Source organism: Balaenoptera acutorostrata, chromosome 14, assembly GCF_949987535.1.
Source record: "Balaenoptera acutorostrata chromosome 14, mBalAcu1.1, whole genome shotgun sequence".
In the NCBI taxonomy this organism is placed as follows: Eukaryota; Metazoa; Chordata; class Mammalia; order Artiodactyla; family Balaenopteridae; genus Balaenoptera; species Balaenoptera acutorostrata.
Window position 1 is genome coordinate 44422125 of NC_080077.1, and position 23299 is coordinate 44445423.

The 23299-nt window shown below is 37.9% G+C and overlaps 1 protein-coding gene across 1 annotated transcript in view; it reads left to right on the top strand.

Annotated features, from left to right (window-relative positions):
- ROS1 (ROS proto-oncogene 1, receptor tyrosine kinase) overlaps positions 1-19011 on the top strand; it is a 122405-nt gene extending 103394 nt beyond the window's left edge. Inside the window, exons 42-44 of the mRNA XM_057528290.1 lie at positions 549-683; positions 9010-9173; positions 16541-19011. Coding sequence (XP_057384273.1) covers positions 549-683; positions 9010-9173; positions 16541-16854 — 613 coding nt within the window. The 3' untranslated portion in view covers positions 16855-19011. The remainder of the gene's footprint in view (positions 1-548; positions 684-9009; positions 9174-16540) is intronic.
- Positions 19012-23299: the final 4288 nt, after the last annotated feature.

The window sequence follows — 23299 nt, forward strand, 5'->3', positions numbered from 1 at the left end:
CAAACTTTTGATTAGAGCTGCTCAAAATGTAAAGATTCATCCAATAACTTTTAAGCTGGACTGGACCTCTGCAAAACTAGGGATGAAATGAAGTCGGTCTTCAGTGTTGTCAGTTTATATTCACGCCTTCCCTCTCCACATTTACTAGCACTCAAACTCAGGAAGAAAGGTGAAATGCTTTCTTGCTCACCCCTAGTGTGTTTGCATAATGAAGCTATGAAAGCCATAGGTAATGGAGGTCCACAGTGCAGATTCAGCCAGGGAAGAGGAGCATAGTGTGTGTGTGTGTGTGTGTGTGTGTGTGTGTGTGTGTGTGCGCCCCCACTAAGCCTTCCTATCACCTTTGCAGTGTTGCTAGTATGCAGTTGCTTGTTCTCTTTTTCTTGAGGCCAACTTTTTTTTAAGTCTCCCATTTGCCTTTTATGGGGCCAATAATGCCAATCACAAAGTAGACTCTGATAGCCCCAGGAATAATTATGTTGGAAAAACTACTGTAAACATGATGTTTCTAATAAGTATAATTAAAGCAAACTCTTTAATATCTTTAGGTCTTTTGGAATTTTGATTTGGGAAATTTTAACTCTTGGTCATCAGCCTTATCCAGCTCATTCTAACCTTGATGTTTTAAACTATGTGCAAACAGGAGGGAGACTGGAGCCACCGAGAAATTGTCCCGATGATCTGTAAGTTAATCATGTTCCATAAGTACCCAAGAACAAAAACACGTGCACATGCAATCACGTGCCTCATTGGTATGGTATTTTTAAGTAAAAACTGAATCTATATATTTGTATATCTTACGTAAAATGTAAATTGATTGTGGCACTTAATTTACTAAATACATGATGGTTTCTTTTTATTTATATATATACATAATATTTCATTTCAGAAGCAAAATCTAGAACAGCAGAATATGTTTATACTCTAAGAGAATTCTAATAAATAAATAAAAGCTCTTTGTGTATATGTGTGCGTGTGTGTATGTGTGTGTGTGTGTGTGTGTATTCACATATATACTCATTTTATTTTGGAAGGTCTAATTTGACTAACATCTTAACCTGCATATTAAAAGGTTCTATTAACTAGGAATTTATTGTTTAAAAGTTGGATTGCTTTTGTTGATAAAGCTGTTATTGGGATATAGTACTGCTAAAAATTATATAGGTTGTTATCTATTTATGAACTTCACACGAAGTGACTACGTAAGTATTAGTGACTTTATCAAATTGATCCTGGCAACTATTGAATTCTAATAGATTTGTGATCCTTGGAACAGTAGGTGATTTTGATCTAATTATAAAGGAAAACCAAGCCAAGTAATTTTGCTGAGTACTAATCTACCTTCTTGTGAACAACCTTAGCAGAACTATCAAGTCTTGACACTTTCTCTAAGAGGTGTTTTACCCAAGAAATTTCTAAAAGAGCATATAATCAACAAGTATAAACGACTCTGTTGTGTGCACTACACCATGCTAAGGACTGTATGGAATACAGAGGTGTTTAAACCGGAGCCACGCTTCTTCAGCATCTCTGAATGTATTTTGAAAGAAAAGACACACTCATGGAGCAGTTGGATAACAGGCCAACATGTAATAAAGTGCTAAACTGTGTGGTACAGACAAGTGCAAAAGGAATTAGCAGTATGCGGATACACACCATGGTTGCACTGCCTTGCCTATGCTGTGTTATTTCGAGGATTATTCAGACTAGAGCCAAAGATGATTAAGATCTGGGCACCTTGGCTGGATGTTCTATGGGTGAATGTTTTTGTATTATTTAAATCTTCCAGCTAGAAGAAGATTGGAATCACTGTCTGTTTCTGATTTAGCTCTTATAGCCTCTGGGATATTTACAGAGGGATCAGTTATACACATACCTGAACAAGTTTGGTGGCAGTGTCTAAAAGTATGATTCATGATCCTTTTGGGGCAGATGGAAACACTTCTATAAGTTAGTTAGGAGTAAGAAAGTTATACACAATTTGAAAAACTTTAGTCTAGGGCTTGAGGAAAAAAACCCAGCATACCTAAGTATAAAATACATTTTAATTAAATAGTTAGCAAACTAATCACTGTTTTGCATCTCTTACACATCTATTGAACACTCAGAAAATTTCTCCCAAGTTTCAGTTGCACAAAATTTTCCTTGTGCTGTTAGAATTCTATTTGGTATATCTTCCCCTCTAGGGGGTAACGTACCTCATCATAATTAGGCTTTAGTTTTGGATAGGCACTCTAGGAATCAGTCACTGAATTATACGTTTTGACTGATGTGTTCATTTATTTTGTTTGGGGAAGAGGGAGGTGGATAATTAATTGCCCGATTGTGGAGAAGAAAAATGCAGGTATGTTGAACTTTGCTCTATCCAAAGGTATCCAAAAATTCAACTAGAAGGAGGAGAAAGGAGTGTTAGAAAAGTTCTAGAAAAATATTCCTGATTATAAGTGGAAAAAGATAATATTTTATATAATTTTACCTTGAATAATTATTCAGTTGGATACATTATTGCTCTTATTTTATAAAAATATAGTTTCCTTGAAGCTAAAATTTCCATTGCGGATTTTGAAGTTCATTTGAACATCAGTAATTAAAAAGTGAGCAATGCTCCAAGCCCTCTAAGGGCTGCATGCTCCAGATCCCTAGGAAGGGTTAACGACCCATGGCCAACCAGGAAGACAAGCTGTGCTAAGGAAATGGAGCTCTCAGCGATGCCATTCAATCTGCCCACGGCCTTAAGTTGTCATGATAAAGATTAACTACTCTCCTTAGAGTACAGAGGGAACTGATTTTTATTTGAAGCAGTTCTCTGAGATCATAGGCCCAGCTTAGAGGGTTGAAAGTCTGTGCTGAGCCAGGCTGCACCTTCTATTCACTGCTTAAATACTCAGCACCTGGATGCACTCTGGGTCAGGTGAGTCCATAGATGGCTACGCTGTGCTTAGCTATTAATGGAATGTGAGAGTTCAGAGCATTCCTGCCCTTCTTTCCATAGCCTGGGATGTACGGTGCAAAGCCCAGCCCTCAGCATTCTCTTCAGCTTTCAGTTTGCACAACAACCATAGCACTCTCAAGAATAAACGGGATCAAAGGGCAGTCTACATCAAGTGAGAGCTCTTTCACAGGTATCACAGGGGCAACTGAAATTACTGGAGAGTCTCTCAAATGACGGAGGCGACAATGGGAGAACATGGAGGCTCACCACCTTATTTTTACCCCTTAAGAATATGTACACCTAGACGCTAATTGATGCTAATTGGGTCTTTCCGGGATTGGGTATTTTGAAGTCTGTATTTTATGTGCTTTGCTTAAAGACCTATAGAAACTCATCCCCTTAATACTGAAAGATGCCATGGAGTTTTCAACTGTTGAATTTCAATTGCCTTATGAATCCAAGGATTTTACTCAGAGACTATTAATGAACATGGTTAATGAGATTGTGCTATTGTGGAAAAAACTGAAGCAAAGAGGAGTAAAGGGGTTGGCATAGTGAATGGAAGAATTTGAAGCGGAACACTTAGCTAAATGAGATATTTCAAGTATAATGTGTGAGTATCTGTTTAGAGGTAGAACAACCAGCCCAGGTAAATTTTAATAAAAGTGAAGGAGCTGTCAGTTTATTTAGACTAATATGCTTGAATATTTGTAACTATAACTTGGTACAAGTATTTAATGCATGATACTGAATTGTGGCAAGTATGTATTTGTAAGGAAAGACCCCTATGCCAAAGATATAGTTGTTGTTAATTTACCTGAAAGATGTAAGAAATGCATTTTTTAGGATTGATAACATTTTAAAAGCCTAGTCATTTATTCCATTGTCAGCTTAATGCTGTTTAAGAGCACAAGTTGTACTCTTTACTTTTAAATGATTACTGCTTTATAGAGCTCCTCTTTTCTTAAGCTAGGGCAATCCAGTGCTCATTTGGCCCTGGGCAGTGGGAGAGAAAGGTTTTAAGTACCATCAGGTCAATTGTTTTTGTCATCAGAGAGTTAAGAGTAATGATGGACTCAATGTAAATTAAAGCCTCCATAGATGAAAATTAGGAATATCTGATTAAATAACTTGCATAGATTAAACTTTTGGAGGGGAGTGTGAGTGGGTGAAGTACAGAGTGGCAAAGGGGCAACTGTATGGATGGCTTCTCTCCCCTCTCCCTCCGTCCTCCTCTTCCTCCTTCTTCCTTCTCACTAAATCATCTCCATTAAGTGTCTTGAATACTTTGTAGAATGAGGTGGGATATAAATAAATAAACTAAAAACTTCATAATTGAAATACGACAAGTCTTGAGAGAGTCAATGTATCTTTGGCAGTATCTCAGAATCGCAACTTTCTTTTTAGAAGGGATAGGCTCCCTGTGGCAAGTTACACTTCACTTTCTCCTCTCACCTCTTAGGACAGCCCTAAGATTCCCATCAAGATTCTACTTTAACTACTGGTTTAAACTCCATGATCGAATATCAGTTACACGATGTTATTTCAGAGTCGAATTGTCTTTCATTGAGTTCTCTGTGTCATCCCTGTTTCTAAATGCCACAGATTATAAAGAAATATGTAAAAGATTAGGTTCTTAGCGATGATTCTAATCTTTAAAAAATAAAGCCAAGTTTGGCACTCCATATCCAGAATGTAAGTTCCTTGTAATATATATGAAAAGTCATCAGATCAATACTGAAAAACAGACCAATATTAGGTTTCTCCATGATACTCTGATATCGAGTATTAACTCTGACCTGAGGTGCTTGCAAGAATGACGGAGATGGAAGTGGAGTCTGCATGCCATATACAGATACAGCTATTTTAAATACAATAGCTATGATGATTTCTGTGTCATTGGCACCTAGCAATTGAATATTTTCTTACTCCAGCTCCACTGTCATTGTCTTAGTCCAACACCATCATCTCTCACCTAGTCTTCTTCAATAACTTCCTTCACTTCGTCCCAGCTTACTGGACAGTCCAACACCATTATCTCTCACCTAGTCTTCTTCAATAAATTCCTTTGCTTCATCCCAGCTTACTGGACAGTCCAACACCATTATCTCTCACCTAGTCTTCTTCAGTAACTTCCTTCGCTTCGTCCCAGCTTACTGGACATATATTCACTACCAAATGTGAAATAGATAGCTAGTGGGAAGCAGCCGCATAGCACAGGGAGATCAGCTCAGTGCTTTGTGACCACCTAGAGGGGTGGGATACGAGGGTGGAAGGGAGACACAAGAGGGAGGAGATGTGGGGATATATGTATATGTATAGCTCATTCACTTTGTTACACAGTAGCAACTAACACACCATTGTAAAGCAATTATACCCCAATAAAGATGTTAAAAAAAAAAAACAACTTCCTTGCTTCCAACTTGCCCCTCTACAATCAATTCTCCACATATATCAACTAGAGTCATCCTTTAAAGATGTAAAGATCATGCCCACTTAAAAACCTTGGACAGCTTCCATTGCAGTGCCATAAAATCCAGCACCTAGCCTGGCCCTTGTTCTGTGTGATCCTCACCTCTCTGACCTCATCTTTTATACTCTCCCCCTCAATGACTGCTCTACAGCCACACTGGCTTTCCTTCACATTCTAACATGTGCCAAGCTCTTTCCAAATTTAGGAATTTACACATGCTTTTGCCTCTTCTAGTGTGTTCCCTGACTTCCATCCCCACCCAGTCCCCATGACTAGCATCTTATTTTTCTACAGAGTTCATTGGCTTAAACATCACCTCTGCAGAGGGTCCTTCTATAAGCAATTTGCCAAAAATGTTCCATCTCTAATTAGAGCTCACATTTGTTTTCTTTAGTACATTTTTTAGAACTTATAATTTGTAATTGTATGTTTATCTGTTGATATGGTAGTACTAATATTTTTAAATACTTCTCAGTTTATGTTTCTTTATCAGTCTTTCTCTCTCTGCCCCCAATCTGCCTTCTAGATCCAGAAAGTAAAAAAAGAGAACAGGTGCTTGACCTTTTTAGTGAGTCAGTAGACTTGGAAATGAAGCTTGGAGGAGAGAGAGGGTTATCTGTTGGGCTGGCTAAAAACTGCCTTTGATTTTTAAGTAAAAATAAAAGACACATTTTTCATTTTCACCAAGAACTTTATTGAACAATGTATTCACCCTCTTATTCCACTACTTTCTGCCATTTTTCAGGCAACTTAATAATTCCATCTTCCCAAAACTTATCTTTTTGAGCAAAGAACTGTTCCAGGTGCCTTTTACAGTCTTCCAGGGAATTGAAATATTTTCCATTAAGAGAATTTTGTAAAGACCAAAATAAATGGAAATCCGAAGGCACAATGTCTGGTGAATACAGCAGATGAATCAGAACTTCCCAGCCAAGGTGTAACAGTTTTTGCCTGGTCATCAAAGAAACATGCGCTCTTTTGTTAACCTGATGGAAGATTATGCATTTTCTGTTGACTAATTCTGGACTCTTTTCGTTGAGTGCTGCTTTCAGCTGGTCTAATTGGGAGCAGTACTTATTGGAATTAATCGTTTGGTTTTCCGGAAGGAGCTCTTAATACAGGATTCCCTTCCAATCCCACCATATATACATCACCTTCTTTGAAGACCAGCCTTTGGTGTGGTTGGTGGTGGTTTATTTCACTTGCCCCATGATCTCTTCCATTCCACGTTATTGTACAGTATCCACTTTTCATCATCCGTCACAATTTGTTTTAAAAACGGAATGTTTTCGTTACGTTTAAGGAGAGAATCGCATGAGGAAACACAGTCAAGAAGGTTTTTCTCGCTTAACTTATGTGGAACCCAAACATAAAAGCGATTAACATAACCAAGCTGGTGCAAATGATTTTCAACACTTGATTTGGACATTTTGAGTATGTCAGCTATCTCCCGTGTGGTATAACGTCGACTATTCTCAATTAATGTCTCGATTCGATCACTATCAACTTCAACTGGTCTACCCGACCCTGGAGCATCCTCCAGTGAGAAATCTCCAGCACGAAACTTCACAAACCACTTTTGACACATTCGATCAGTCACAGCACCTTCTTCATATATTGCACAAGTCTTTTTGTGCGTTTCGGTTGCATTTTTACCTTTCTTGAAATAATAAAGCATAATATGCTGAAAATGTTGCTTTTTTCCCTTCCACCTTCAATATTAAAATGGCTACACCAATTTTGATAAGTTTTTTTTATAATGCACGCTGATGTGACAGCTGTCACATACATACTAACAAAATTGTTTTGGATGAAGTTAAAGACAACTAAGTGCTACTAGAGCCACCTTACGGAAAAAAACCAACGAACCTTTTAGCCCACCCAACAGACTCCTTTAGCTCCTTGTTAGCTTGCTAAATGCCAGGTGTGAGCAACTAAACCTATAATTCTATATAAGGATAGTCTAATAAAAAAAGACGAATTGAAGAGAAACTCAACTCCTTCTAAGCCCCGGGCAAGTGTAGGAAGAAGAGACCTTAACAGATAGAGGTAGGAGGATGAAGATGTTGGATATTTAGGTCTCGAAACCTCTGTAGGCCTCAGATTAGGTGTGGGTGACACCAAGCACAGGGAGCAACTGCCCACTCCTCCCAATTTGGTGGGATGGCAAGGAGACCACTGAGCTGGGGATCCCCCACATTGACATGGACACCCAGCATCATGAACAGGGTAGGATGGCATGTCCAGACAGAGAACATGTAGCTTGCACTTCTAAGCCTCCTTTGTTTCCTGTGTAGAGTGAACATTTTGTTGAAAGCTGGAGATTCAGCCAAGGAGCATCCTGTGGGCAAGCAACAGAAACAGGAAGGGATTTCCTGGGCCTTGTCAGCACATATGGGACATGATGCTGTCTCAGAGGCCTGCAGCTAGAGAGAGAAAAGGGGGGACCAGTTCAGGGAGAAGGGCCAAAAGAACAGGTTAAAGGGATCATAGACTGCAGAGAGCAGCCGATGCCTGCAGGATGGACCAGATCAGTCACTCCTTATGGAATTACTCATCATTCCATTCTGAGACTAGAGAAGGAGGGCACAGTGGGGTCCAAAGGATCCTTCACTGTGCCAGTGCAACTCACAAAAGACTTTCACCCAACATAAATCCTGATACCACCTTGGAGAGGAAGACAGAGGGAGTAGGAATAGCCTAAAGATAAGAGAGACTGAGATATTATCCATAAAAGACTGAGAATTACCTAAAAAGGGTGGTTTAAAATATTGGAATGGGCTAAGTTATAAATGGCATTGTACGAATTTTCTTCTACTAGGTGGGGCTTTGAAAATTAGTTACAGAACTATAAAAGAGCTACAATTTCCCCCTGCTCCTATGAGTTGTAGTGGATAAATTTTGTCTCCCTCTTACGTTTGCTATATATATCATATGAGGACAGGAGTCATACTGCCACATCTCTTGCTCTTGATATACTGCTCATATATAGTAAGTGTCCAACAAATCTTTGCTGAGTGAATGAATGAACATTAGTCAAGAGTTCTGCACAGACATTTCTTAGACAACCATTAAGGAAAAGAGAATGTTCAACCAGCTATTTATGTCTAGGAGAACTGAGTCTCTTAATTAACCTGGCAGTGTAATGAAGAGTAAAAGCATTAGAACTGGATCTGATTTCTACCTCTGGTCTGCCACTAAATATCTGTGTGGCTTGGAGTAAACCTTAGATTTTGTTTCAGTTATCAGTGTATGAATGTAAAATTTAATCTCAGCTTCTTCAGTAATTTTTATAGCTGTTAGTTTCCTAATGGGTTCAGTAAACATTTTCCAACCATCTATTTACTATCTATTTATTTAGATTAATAACTGTTGAATGTCAGCTTTTCAGAAGGAAGATGTTTTCTAATAAACGTAGTTATATTGCCAGCCACTATTATATAAGAAACAAAAGCTTTTGTTCTGGTTCAGTTATATTAATTACGGAAAACTGGCAATAACTCAAATTCTTTTCCTTCTGAAATGACCTTACCTGGGTTATCAGTAATGGCTACCTAGTGATATCCAATCACTATTTACTTCATGTCCTTACCCACATATCCAGGTGGAATTTAATGACCCAGTGCTGGGCTCAAGAACCTGACCAAAGACCTACTTTCCATAAAATTCAAGAACAGCTTCAGTTATTCAGAAATTTTTCCTTAAATAGTATTTCTCAATGCAGAGGAGAAACAAACCCCAGTGGAGTCATAAATGAAGCCTTTGAAGGTAAGTTTGATTCTTCTTCAGAATTTTTGGGTTTTCTCTACAGTGTGAACTGAATAAGGTTAAAATGGGATGTACGTGGAAGACATCTTACAGTGCGTAAGAAGAATAATATACTGGCGCCATCCTCATAATCAAGTATTTATTGTACTCCTCTTTGAAAATAATTTTGATTTGTTCATTAAATTAAAAAAAAAAGAATAATTGTATGGCCCCTGGATTTATAATTTAAGATAGTAAGGATGAGACTTAACATGTTAGACTATATTTTCATGAGGCCTGTTCTCTCTGCCCTCCACCCCTCATGCCAGTTTGCACCTCAGTGGCAGAGTTGAGTTAATTATAGTTGATGGTACATTATCGTCATTGGTCTATGCAAGACTTCTCTTTCATTTGTTTGTTTAGTCCCTTTATCTCCATATTCCTCTCCTGTTCTATTTCCTCCCTTCACCTGCCAGGCAGCCATACCAATGTCTTTAATGTGTATCTTTTAATTTGTTGTATATTGTATGCATGGATACTATCGTGTTATGTAATGCTTCTTTTCTTTCTTTTTCATTAAGTACTGTGTTTTTAAGAGTCATCCATGTTGCTATGTATATATCTAATCCGGTGCTTTTAACTGCTATTTAGTTTTCTATGATTATTGTAGTGGGTCACACCTTGCTAAGGTCTACTGTGATTCCACTTCAGTATTTTGATATTAAAACACAGTAGTCACTTAATTCACTTCCAAAATCAGATTTACAATACATTTGCCTAATTGGCTGCAGAAAAATAAATTTTAAAATGATCCTTTCCAGCTGCTCTTAAACTTCATCCCATTATTAAAAGTTCATAGGACCCTTTGTTTTTTCTCAAATGCAAACATTCTTGCTTAGAAATAAACCTGGCAAGATGGACCATGACTCAGAATCCCTCAGAAATTAAGACTCTCCGTCTCTGCACTGATTGATTACACAATGGCTGATGGTTGCCCTGGAGTCATCTCTCTACAGTGAGACCTTCACCTTGAGTGGTGCACTTGACTAATAATAGCAGGGAAAAATACGAAGCCCAAGGACGAATATCTGCTTGTCTTGTTTGCTGTGCTTCTGACTATACATTTTGAGTAACTCTGGATCCATGACATGAATGGAGATAAGACTCTGATCATGAGACTTCTTTAACACAAACAGCTAAGTGACAGATTGGGAAGGGCTGTGCTTGCTTTGAGCATGCATCTTGATCCTCATCAGAACAAGCCTTGTTAATAATCTCACATTGGCTCTACCTGCCTTCTCATCATGGAACCGAGCTGATTCTAGGAGTGCCAATGGTTGAGCCCTTAGGAGTTATAACTGCAAGGCAACCCCATTTTTCTGGAGGGTTCTATACGTATACTTGACTGTGTGAAGGTTAAGAAAAAACATACCTATAAGCCATTCTACATACAATAAAATCCTTCTCATTTTCTAAACATTTGCTTAATGTATTCCTTTGAATGAATTTTTGAGAAAATTTAAAAAATTATTTCAACAGATACCTGTTGACTTTTGTGCAAGGCTTAGTATAGTGGTAAGCACCAGAATTTAATGTGTACCACTGGGATGCTTTAAAGAAAAAGAAGAGGCAAGAATATTTCTTTCCCTTGAGAAACTAGAGTCAGTTTCTTTAATCTTGTATGTAATGTTTAGTAGTGAGCTGTTCTTCTACTGGTGATTTTGAAAGTTGTCCTTGTCATAGGACTGTGTCTCTATCCACAGGAAAGGTGAGTGTCACCAGTCCACTACTGAATAATACTGTTTTGCTCAAGCCATTTGAATCTGCCCCTGCTTGGCCTGGTTCTTATTGGTTGTAACTTCACATATGGAAACTTTAGAGGAACAACAATCTGGGGTGGTTTGCTAATATGTAAAATGAAATCTTTTGTTCCTGAGGTAGATGAATGGCAGTAAGTGGGTTGAGTTGATTGCATAGATGTCTGAAAGGCAAGCAGAACATGGTTTTGCTTATTGGGCACTGAAAGCATGATTTCCTTACTAAATCACTGCTCTGATCTCTAGAAGGCAAAGCTTAACTACTAAGACTCTGATTCAGATTTTCTTGTGAATATCATTTTTGTGGCCTTTATAAAATGAAACACAATCATCTTTTTAAAGGTTTAAAAAAGAATTTTTATGTTATTTTACAATCAAAAAAGTGACTCCTGATCCTTTCCGATTTTTCTTCTAACTTTCCTAGTAATTAATCTCTGTAATAGTTCTTGCTATATTATTTTTATAACTGTATTTAAAGATCTTTATTAGAAAAGTAATTTATGTTTATTGTTTAAAAAACATATAAAAGTATCTAAGCAGCATAAAAAGTTAGTCTCTTACTCCTTCCCTGTCCTTACTCCCCATGCTAGCCATTGTTTGTGATTTGATAATATACTTCCAGATATTTTATATGCATATACAACTATTTACAGATATGTTCATTTGTGTATGTTTGTATACATACACACTGGCTGGTAGTCTAGAGGAATGAGTGAGATGTAGATTCTCTGGTCAGTTCTCCACCATTTTTCTTTTTTTTAACAAATGAGCTTATTTTTGAAGATTTGGTGAGCAGATGCTTTTAAACTACATCTTCTGCCAGAAGCCAGGAGGCATTCTATGTTGCCATTGAGAGGGAATTCATGTTCTGTGGGAGTCCTGCGGCAGCATGCCAAACCTACACTGTATGGCAGACGGAGAGTCAATAAAAGCCACTGAGAGGTTAGTCCTAAACTGAGTCCTGCAGGGGGGTGAGAAGAAGGTATCTCAGGATAGAAGGAGCAGTATGTAGAAAGTCAGGGAATAACAGAGAATGGGGGTTCACAGAACTGCAGGTAGCTTATCACACTTGACGGTGGGAAATGGCAAGTGATGAAACTGGAGGAACACTGGTCACACTAATCACGTAAGAAATGAAAATTAATGAAAGCTGAAATAATGAATGGTGACAGGTATAGAAAGAAGGATATGGAAACCAGACTTACCACAGGGGTAGATGCTAGAGGATTTGTCATCTAATTGGGTGAAGAAGAGAGAGGAGACGATGGTGAATCCCAGTGATTTGAGAAACTAGGTGCAAAGTCGTGCTCTTCCCAAAGGCGGGGGCACAGGAGGAGGAACAGCTTTACGCATGTTTGGTTTGAGCTGAATGTGGGAGAAATGAAGAAGCCCAGTATTCAGTTGGAAATACAGGTAGTTGAAGTCAAGGGTGTAATTGAGGTTATTCAATTAAAGTGTATAGAATTAGAAGAGAAGTAAACAGTGGATGGGACCCAGAAAACAGCCAATATATGAGGGACTGACAAAGAATGATGGTGGGCACTGAGAGGAGAAGTCAGAAAGGGAAGAGGAAGGCTGTCATGGAAATCCAAAGGAGAGAGGCTCACAGACTTGAGAGTGGTCAAATGCTGCAGAGATAAAGAGTTCCATAGGGTTGCGAGGAATTTACAGTTGACTTGTGTTATATTTTAAAATTCAACTCCTCGCTCACGGAAGCCTTTCCTTCTAATGTGTACAGACATTTTATATAAAAATTACGGAGGCTGTCATAATGGGTGTTAGAGGGCCTGAGAGCTTAGTTTTACCTTAGGGTCTACCAGAAGTCTCCATGAACCCTTAAGAAAATCTTTTCACCATGTAGCATTACCTAGTTCATCTATGAGACCGAGGTAACAGTACATATAGAGAACAAAACTCTTTTTGTGAATGGCTTTTAATTGCAGTATTAGTTAACTTTATTTTAGCACTTTTTTATATATCACTTGTGCTATGTGGGTTAACTCATTAAATCCTCACAATAGCTCTATGAAGTGGGCATTATAATATTACCATTTTACAGCTGAAAAGATTGAGGTTAGTAACTTGCCCATGGTCATCCTGCTGAATGGGGCTGGAGTAGGACTCTATTCTAGAGCCTTTGCTCTCATCCTTCACAGAGACGTGGCTATGGTTAGAAAACTGCTCCCACACTCTCCCCACTTTGTTTTCTTTGGTATACTGATTTATTTAGGTGCAAGTTGTTGAAAGACTGAATTAAAATTCTAAATAATATTTAAAAAAATAGAGAAGCAGACATAATGAGGCAGAATAAGGATGCAGGAAGAGGTTAACAGGGAATATAATCAAACTCTGATAATTTAGATAGAAACAAGTAATTCTGTGCCATGACAGATATATACTTTTGGTACAAGAGAAATTCACATTCTGAGATTTACAATGAATGTAAATCCTGATGATAAGGAATGGAAAGAGATATGGGGATCACCAGAAATTTTGATAATTCGATGTGACTGAACAAAAGTGGCAGAGAAGAGAGAAGAAATACAATGAAAAGCAGAGTTTGCATATTTGCAAAGGATAGAAATCATGGAACAGTCTCTTCAAGGCAAGCCTAAACTTAATTACCTTTTAAGTAAAAGAGAATGTATTTAATAATAGTTTGCTGCTTTGCAGACTGCTGGGCATATTTAACAAAACTGTAAGAAGTCTTCTTTGCTATTGTCGGAGATACGTAAGAAGAGAGGAAAGCCACTGGGAGGACTTTTTTGAAAAAAAAAAGGCATTAGGATTTCAGGGAGCAATAATACCCTGCCTATGCTATGGTCCTACTGACCTAATGGGGTGGAGAGGGGATAGAGAGAGAAGATTAGTAACATATCTGGGGATCTAGTAAAAATATCCCAGTGACTTCATCCAAACATTTGTGTAAACATCACCTCATCAGTCCCAGAGAGTTCTACAGGAAACAAATCTAAATGCTCTTCTGCTGTTCTAAACATAGCCAGTCAGCCAGCATATGTCTTGTCTGTAAATATCCTGTCTTACTTGGAAGTCTTTATTTTAATATTTCCCTCTTAAACCAAGGGTTGCCAAGTGCATGCCATCTTTGCTCAGGATCTCTCTCTGCTTTAAGGACCTGCAGGTTTTCTATACAGTAGTTTTTAAACCAAAATAAACAACCCGTCCCATCTCTCATAATTATGAAGTAAGAAAATGTACTAATTGCTGAAAGCTTGCCAGGGTCAAGTTACTAAATATTGCCCTAAGTACTATGAACCAATGAAATAGTTAGCTAATGATTTCTCTTTGACATATTGCACCAGAATTTGTAAAAAGAATTTATTTGCCTTATGTAAAAGACTTTTTTGCAAATAACTCGATATAGGCAAAAAATTAAATCATGTTTCAGTAGAAAGTTTCCCAATATGCTATTTAATGGACTAAATGTATGAGTGTGAAGCAGCTGATAACATGAGTAGCTAGACCTATATTGTAGGTGTACATTTTTGCTGAAATTCTAAACTTCTTTAGCCTAATTTCTTTAAGCCCTTCAGGAATATCATCCTAATTTCCTCAGTAATCTGGGCTGCCGGGCAATTTAAAGTTAAATATCCTATTTCTTGCTATCATTTTTTGATATTTTCTATTGCTATTATCATGCATAGCAAGTTATTCTTATGAGTTTCTCAATGGCTATAAGTACATATTGACAATAATCATAACAGTTGGATCCTTCCATAGATATTCAGCACTTAGGCACTAACCAAGCCTGACACCCGATAAACTTATTTCTGTGGGAGATATTTCACAACACTGACTATTTGTGTGGTTTGAAATATACTAGAATGATGTTTGAACAATGAAGAGGAACATGGGGTGATGCCCAAGAACCTGTGAGCCTGTAGCTCGGCCTTCTTGTTCTTCAGCAGTGGGGGAGGGCCTGAAAATGAAATAAACACCTAATAAGACAGAGCAAGGACAGTGATTCACATGCTTCTTTAATAAAATAAGCTTTGTAGTTCAGGTTTGGAACTTGGTAATAGGTAGATCCGTTAAATTCCATCAGGGAATAATAGATGCAATGGTGCTTCCCTTAGTCCTTTGAAATTATTTACATTTTCCCCATATTTCAATTTAAATAAATCCAGCCTGGGTGTAGGTCAGGGCTAAGCACAGAAGCTTGGCAGCCCGGCAGGCCTCACCCACACATTTGGATGCACTTGTGCTGGAAGTAGGATGAGGAGAAAGGGAAGGACCTGCGTCTGCTGACTGGAATGTTTCTGATTTGCAAAACGTGATGCTGTATGAAAGGACAGTAATGTTTCCGACTGTAAATTTTTCATCCAGGTAGTAACACCCAGAGATTGGAAAGCATTGATAAAAAGCAAATAATTCCCACAATATACATTTGCATATTTATCTTGTTGATTCCCTAGAATTTTGCGGAATGTTTCAGAAACCCTGCAATTAGGTTTCAACAAGAATTCTTATACTTTTCTAAGTAAGAAGGTCAGCTTCTAAGTAGAGAAAGACAAAATAATATGAGCACAGTTGTGAAGAAGGTCAAACTACCCTCTGGCTGCCCATCTTTCTATTGCCACGCCCACCTCACACACATGTGTGTCTGGAGTCAGTGCCTCTCAAGGACTCCTGCAGGGCACACTGCTCACCACCTCCTTGTCACACAGCACGGCAGCTCCACTCTCCCCTCAGGGAGGTCAACATGAGGACACAGACTAGAGCCAGACAGTTTAGGTTCAAATTCTAGTTGTGTGACCTTGGGAAAATTGTTAAACTCCTCTGTCCTCAATTTCCTCATCTGTTAAATGGAGATAGTGCCAGTACTGACTTAATAGGAGAAGAATGAGTTAATATATGCATGTTGCTTAGAACAGTGCCTGGTACGTAGTAAGTAGTCTGTAAGTATTAATAACAGCAATTATTATTATTATATTTCATATCAGTGCTTATCACCACCTGACATAAATTTAGTTTTGTACTAGTTTATTGTCTGTCTCTCCTCATTAGAATGTAAACCCCAAAGAGCAATAAATGTGTTTTGTTCACTGCTGTATCATCAATACCTAGGACACAGCCTGGTGTGCAGTAGGCATGCAATAAATATTAGCTTAATGAATGATTAAATTACTTTATCTAAAGAAATACATTTTTAAAGGTAGGTATTTTAGCTGATGTGGCAAGATGAAAGGGTAAGCACTTCACACAAAAAGGGCCGCACTAGGGCCACTTAATTCCTGTCACAAAGACCATGACCTGTTTCACCTGTTATGGCAGAGTTAATCACCTCTGTGCTCTCATCACTTTATGTATTCCTTTCTTATATACGCACACATGACCTTCCATGGTACTATTTCTGCTTTCTTACTAGACTGCAGTAGCGTCAAGGACAGGGAACATGTCTTGGACTTTTGTGTTCCCTTAGTGGTCATCATAAATATTTACTGAACCAATGGGTAAGGCTGGTGTTGTTCTAATTCTCATACAGCCTGGATATTACAGATAAAGGAAACCAAACAGATGCTAGAATAACTTTTGTATTTTTTTTCACAGATGAAGATGGTCATATGATTTGTTTGAATTCAGATGACGTTATGTCAACTGCTTTACTGGAAACCAAGAACCAAGAAGGGTTAAACTATATGGTACTTGCTACAGAATGCAGACAAGATGAAGCAAATTCTGAGGGTCCTCTAAGCTCCAAGGCATCTGAATCTTGTGGTCTGAGGAAAGAAGAGAAGGAACCACATGCAGACAAAGACATCTGCCAAGAAAAACAAGTGGCTTACTGCCCTCCTGGCAAGCCTGAAGGCCTGAACTATGCCTGTCTCACTCACAGTGGATATGGAGATGGGTCTGATAAATAGCTCTGTTTGGGAAATGCAGAGTTGAGAGAAACACTCCTCCCATTAAGTAGTCGCTGAAAGAAAACCTAGTAGAATGATAGATGTTGTGGGTGGTGGTCTATGACTCTGAATTAACACAGAGAAGTTCCTGAGTTCTCATCTTGGCCCCAAGAGCCATGTGGTTTTAGTTGTGACAATCCCCATACCAACTGTCTAACCTTCAGCAGAATTCTGAGGTGAACTTTGGAGCATTTGGGAAAGCTTAGAAAGACTCATGAGTCTGGAAATGAAACTGTGATTCCTCACCCCGAGGTCCCTTAGGCCACTGCCCACCCTTCAGTCTGGGCTGTAAGAGAAACATCTTAGTTAGATGGTTAAAGACTAAACACTTATGTTTAGAGACCTGAAGGAGGAGGATGAGAAGTGTGCTCAAGGGGCCAAATGAACTACAGATTACCCCAAAAGGGACAAAGGAAGTGACTAAATAACTCTACACATACAGAAGGAACTAGCACCTATGACATGAGAAGTCATTTTGAAAGCTATTACTACAATAAAATATTGTCCTAATGACTACTCTAAAATACTTTGTATTTTGGAGACTTGGAACAGCAGCTTCAGTCATATTGACAACAGGACCATGAAGGTGTCTACGTCCTAAAGCTTAGCATTCCACGATCTTTGGGTCATATAAAAATCACTCTGTGACTTGTGTGCTATTACAGAAATTAGCTAATATAAAGATGGTTTTTGTTTGCCATATCTCTTTTATACATAACATACTTAGGATTACATTTACTATCCAAGTGTCCTTAAAATTAAACATAAATGATTATATAATGTTAATTCAAGCTGTGTGATTTTAGCAACCATACAAAATAATAAATACCTAAATGAGAACTATTAAAAATTAAATGAGAGCACCTAAATGAGAGCAATTAAAAAATTGCTGCAGAGAAACACTCTGATTTAAAGCCATTCGTTATTTTGCAGTTACCCATTTAAATCTTAAAGTCTCAAATGCTCTAATAGCAACACCAATGAAAGTATTCTGTGTTACTTAGTTGCAGTATACAGGATGTTCACGAGCTATAAAGAACACTTTGATCATAACATTTGCTAAAAACTACTGTGGAAGAGGAACACATGTTTTCACCTTGGATCATTTAGTTCATTTTTAAATTTGCCTACTGCCTGAGAACATGCACAGATGATAGGCTGTATGATGAGGAACACAGGGAGGTCAATGTGTCAATTCTGTGGTGAACAGCCCCCAAGTAAAGGTCCAGGATTTATGGCCACTCTGCCACATCTGTCATCTCACTGAACAAGGCAGAATATTTTCCCTCTGATCTTTTGACTTTCTAATGGGCACTGATCATTCTTTTTGTTAGCCCAGCATATGATGCCCCTTCCTGTGTTGGAGAATTCCTCTACCATTATATTCCAAGTGGGAGCTATGCTCCATTTGCTTCCCCAAGATCTCTCGCAGTGAGAAGGCAGGCAAGTGACCCTAGCCCCTACCACTCAGACACAGCCACCACAGGCTTCTAATTGAGAGCGAAGGAAGCAAAGAAATAGGAACCACAGTGAGTCGTCCCTGGTGATGGTGGCAATTGCAGCTGGTCTGGCTCCCAGCATGCAGTGTCCAGGGCCAGGACAGTCGGCAGAGCAAGTCTGGAGCCTGGTGCCTCTGGCAGCTGGGGAGGCCAGACTGGCCTGGTTCTGCTGTCTGCTTCTGGCCGGGCTCCCTGTTCCATAGCCTCTGAGCTGGGTTCTCAAGCCCTCCCAGGGATTCTGTGACTTATCTCCATAGCCTTTTTCCCCCCCTGTATTTACATTTATTGATTCAATCCTTTAATAGTTTATTCAACACATAGTTACTACATGCCACGTTCTGTTCCAAGCACTAGAAATACAGCAATGAACAAAACAAAATCCCTGCCTATATGGAGTGTAGTTCACCTACTATAACTACTAGCGTAGTTCACAGTACTAAGCATTTGGCCAGGTAGCAGTTTCAAAAATAAAGAAAATGGGTAACATGGAGTGTGGTCATCTACAAACACTGGCATTAACAGTTCATGCTGTCCTGGGAGAAGCAAAAGAAATGAGACATACGGAAGAGTAGACAGTAGAGAGTCTTTTAGTGCTAAACCACAGAGTTTGAATTTCATTCTGTAGTAGATGAGTCATCAAAGCTTTTTAAATATTATCTCCATAGCCTGTTAATAAATGTTTTTCTTTTAAATCAGCCAGAGTCAGTTTCTGTTTCTTGCAACCATGACTTTTGCTCTGCCAGTGCCACAGACCTTTATTTTGGAATACACAAAGGGATTAGAAGCATATAGAAGAATTTGATTTTCAGTACAATACATTTTCATTACAATCTGGACAATAGAGAAATTTATAGAATAGCTAAGGGGAGGGGAACAGCCCGTAAAATATCATGTTTCAGCTAGGATATAAGTGCAAATTAGTAGTCTTTTTCTATAATTCATAATGAATAATATTGGTAGAAATATTTAATGCAACATAAAATAGACAGTGGCTGAAATCTCATAGGTAAATTTATTATAGATGAAAGTAATTGATAAAAATACAAATGGCTGGTAATACTGAAAACTATGTAAGTTAATTCTGGAAAAATTAGATTTTGTAATCAAGAGGGAAAAAATTGGCAATGGCTAAAATTGGCACTTGTTAAAATATGTCCTTCACTAAAAATTAACAGAAGAATAAAACCTATTGATAAATTTTTTATCTGCAAAATACGACCTGGGAATGTTAGACTTGAGAGAAATAATGGCTCCCAAAGGCAGAAGTTATAATTGGTATGAACGAAACAAAACAATACAAAAGCCGATCAATAAATCTAACCTTCATTTTAAATTGTTCAAGGAAAAGAAATAATCCATAAGATTATTATGGTTTAACATTGCCAGTTGAACAAAAATTTACCTGGATAAAATTAATGTGTTGCTATAATTCTGTTGAAAATGCTTTATTCAAAATGTCCTGGAGAAAAGAGCCTGTCCCTGGTCTCAGATACCCTCTGTGTTGCTTACCCATCCTGCTTTTCCCTGGCCTATTGGAATGTTCTCACCTATTCTTCTCTGCTTATCTAAATTCCAGTCTTCCTTTAGGATCAGCTCATATTCCAACTTTTTGGAAAGGCTTGTCCCTAACTCCCTCCCCTCTCACTTCTCAGAATTACTGTTGCCCTTCTTGTCTTTATATCTCATTTGCTGGCAACCACATGTATTTCCCTTCTATTTCTATGTATTTTATCTACTCGAATAAATTGCAAGCTTTCCGAAGACAGGGTGATGTCTTTTAACACTTTATACCTTTAATCTAAAGTAAGTATTCATATTTAATGGATGAATTGGCTTTTTCATCATCCTTTTCCAACACACTTCACAAGTCTTCACTTTTAGCTCATGGAAGGGATGCCAGAAGATTGGTCTACTGTCAAGAGGGGCTCAAGAGGATTCTTTAGATCCTGACTTATCTCTTGAGACCTAGACATATTACAGAAGTTGGTGGACTGCTTTGAGGTTCAGATCAAACCTAGGTGAGGCCTGAAATTCTGAAAGCCCTTGAAATGATGGTAAAGGATGTTAAAGGAGGCAAAAAATTATTTTATCATTATCATTTCTCCCATCTTAAACCCAACTTTTATCCTCAGAATAGCCTTATGGATGTGGAATAAATGTCATAAATTTTAAGTTGTCCTTGACTTCTCTTTGACCTTCTCTCTTTGGTAAAGAGGAGCCCATCCAATTTTGCTTTTTGCATTGGTCAAGGCTATGGGGTGCCCAAACCAGAAGACCTATCCCAATCCTTCTAGGCTCTTCACAACTAGAAGAATCAAGAGGACAAAATATACAACCCAAACTCCATTGTATATATTTTAGAATATTTCCTTCCAGGTTTTTTTTTTCTTCCCCATGTGAGCTTATTTTCATGGCTGGAGTAGTTGTATTTCTCTTGTTTTTTTTTTTTTTTTTTTCACTTACTTTATTGTATAAGCTTTCCCCCTTATCATTACAAATTCTTTGTGAATGTTTCTAATGACTGTGTACATCCCTTAGGATGGATATACTGTTGTTTAGTGTTCCCATGTAGATTCATTCACTCATTCATAAATATTTATTGAATGCTTACCTCACAGGAAGCATTGTTATAGGTGCTAGGAATAGAGCAATAAACAAAGCTAAGTCTTTGCCTTGATGGAGGCCACATTCTAACATTCTATCAATAGATGGGGGAGAAGACATAGTAAATAAAAAACAAAAATATATATGACAATACATTAAAAGAATCATACACCATGATCAAGTGGGATTTATTCCAGGTTGCAAAGATGGTTCAAACATCCACAAATGAGTCAGTGTGATACACTGCATTAACAAAATGAAGGATAAACATCATATGATCATCTCAGTAGATGCAGAAAAAGCATTTGACAAAATTCAGCATCCATTTATGATAATAACTCTCAACAAAGTGGGTACAGAGGGAAGGTATCTCAGTATAATAGACTGTACATGAGAAGCTCACAGCTAACATCATACTCAACAGTGAAAAGCTAAAAGCTTTTCCTCTAAGATCAGGAACAAGACAAGGATGTCCACTCTCACAACTTTTATTCAATATACTATTTGAAGTCCTAGCCAGAGTAATTAGGCAAGAAAAAAAAATAAAAAGCATCCAAATTGAGAAAGAAGAAGTAAAACTGTCACTATTTGCAAATAATATGACATTATATACAGAAAACTCTAAAGACTCCATCAAAAAACTATTAGAACTAATAAACAAATTCAGTAAAGTTGCAGGATACAAAATCAATACACAAAAGTCTGTTGCCTTACTTTACATTAATAATGAACTATCAGAAAGAGAAATTAAGAAAACAACCCCATTTACAATTGCAACAAAAAGAATAAAATACCTCAGAATAAATCTAACTGAGGAGGTGAAAGAACTATATTTTGAAAACAGTAAGACAGTAATGAAAAAAACTGAAGAAGACACAAAGACCCTGAATAGCCAAAGCAATCTTGAGAAAGGAGAATGAAGCTGGAGACATCATGCTTCCTGATTTCAAACTATATTACAAAGCTATAGAATTAAAACAGTAGTAGTATTGATATAAAACAGACACATAGATTAATGGAAGGGAATAGAGAACCCAGGAATAAACCCATGCATGTATCATCAATTAACTCATGACAAAATATGGAGGGAAGAATGCACAATGGGGAAAGGACAGTCCCTTCAATAAATGGCATTGGGAAAATTGGACAGCCACATACAAAAGAATGAAACTGGATTGCTATCTTATACATAACTCCCTTTAGTTAACAAAAGTTAACTTAAAATGGATTAAAGGCTTGAATATAAGACCTGAAACCTTAAAACTTCTAGAAGAAAACACAGGTGGTAAGCTCCCTGACATATGTCTTGGCAATGATGTTTTGAATCAGACACCAAAAACAAAAGCAACAAAAGCAAAAATAAACAAGTGGAACTGCATGAAACTAAAAAGCTTTTGCATAGCAAAAACAAAACAAAATCGACAAAATTAAAAGGCAGTCTACTGGATGTGAGAAAATAATTGCAAATCATAAATCTGATAAGGGGCTAGTAGCCCAAATATACAAAGAATTCATATAACTCAATAGCAATAAAAAAAAGGGAGGGAAGGAGGGGAGAGTGGTAGTGGGGGTTAGATCATACAGGCCATGGTAGGGACTTTTTACCTGATAGGAAGACACTAGGGAATTTTGAACATATGAGAGACATGATTTGACTTTGGTTTTAAAAGGATCATTCCAGAGCCCATGTGAACAAGGGACTGAGAGTAGGGTGGGACAGAAAGGTAGAAACAGGAAAATCAATTAGAAAGTTATGATAATTAACCACGAGATGATGACGGCTTGGCAGGGAAGGTGATGAAACAGCAGTGAAAGTGATGAAAGTGGTTGATTCTGTGTTTCTTTTGAAGATTTTGCTGATGGATTACATATGGAGTACAAGGGAAGAAAAGATTAAGATTTTTAATCTGAGCAGTGGGAAGAATGGAAGTTACCATTTATCAGATGGGAAAAACTGAAGGAGAAATGATTCATTTTGAGAGGCAAGATGGCAATTAGAGGTTCGGTTTAGGATATGTTAGTTTTGAGATGATTTTTAGAGATCTAAGGGAGAGGCTGACTATGCAGTGGGAGAGGGGATTAAGGAAAGGGTTCAGGCTGGAGAGTTGTCAGTATATAGGTAAGGCTGAGACTAGCCATGAGACAGGTCCAGCTCAACCAGGGGTGTGTATAAGAAAGAAGGTTCAAGGACTGAGGCCAAAATCATTCCGTGTTTAGACATTAGGGAGCTGAGGAGAGACTACCAAAGAAGACTGAGAAGGAGGGGTCAGAAAAGTAGCATGAAAATCAAGAGTGCATGGAAT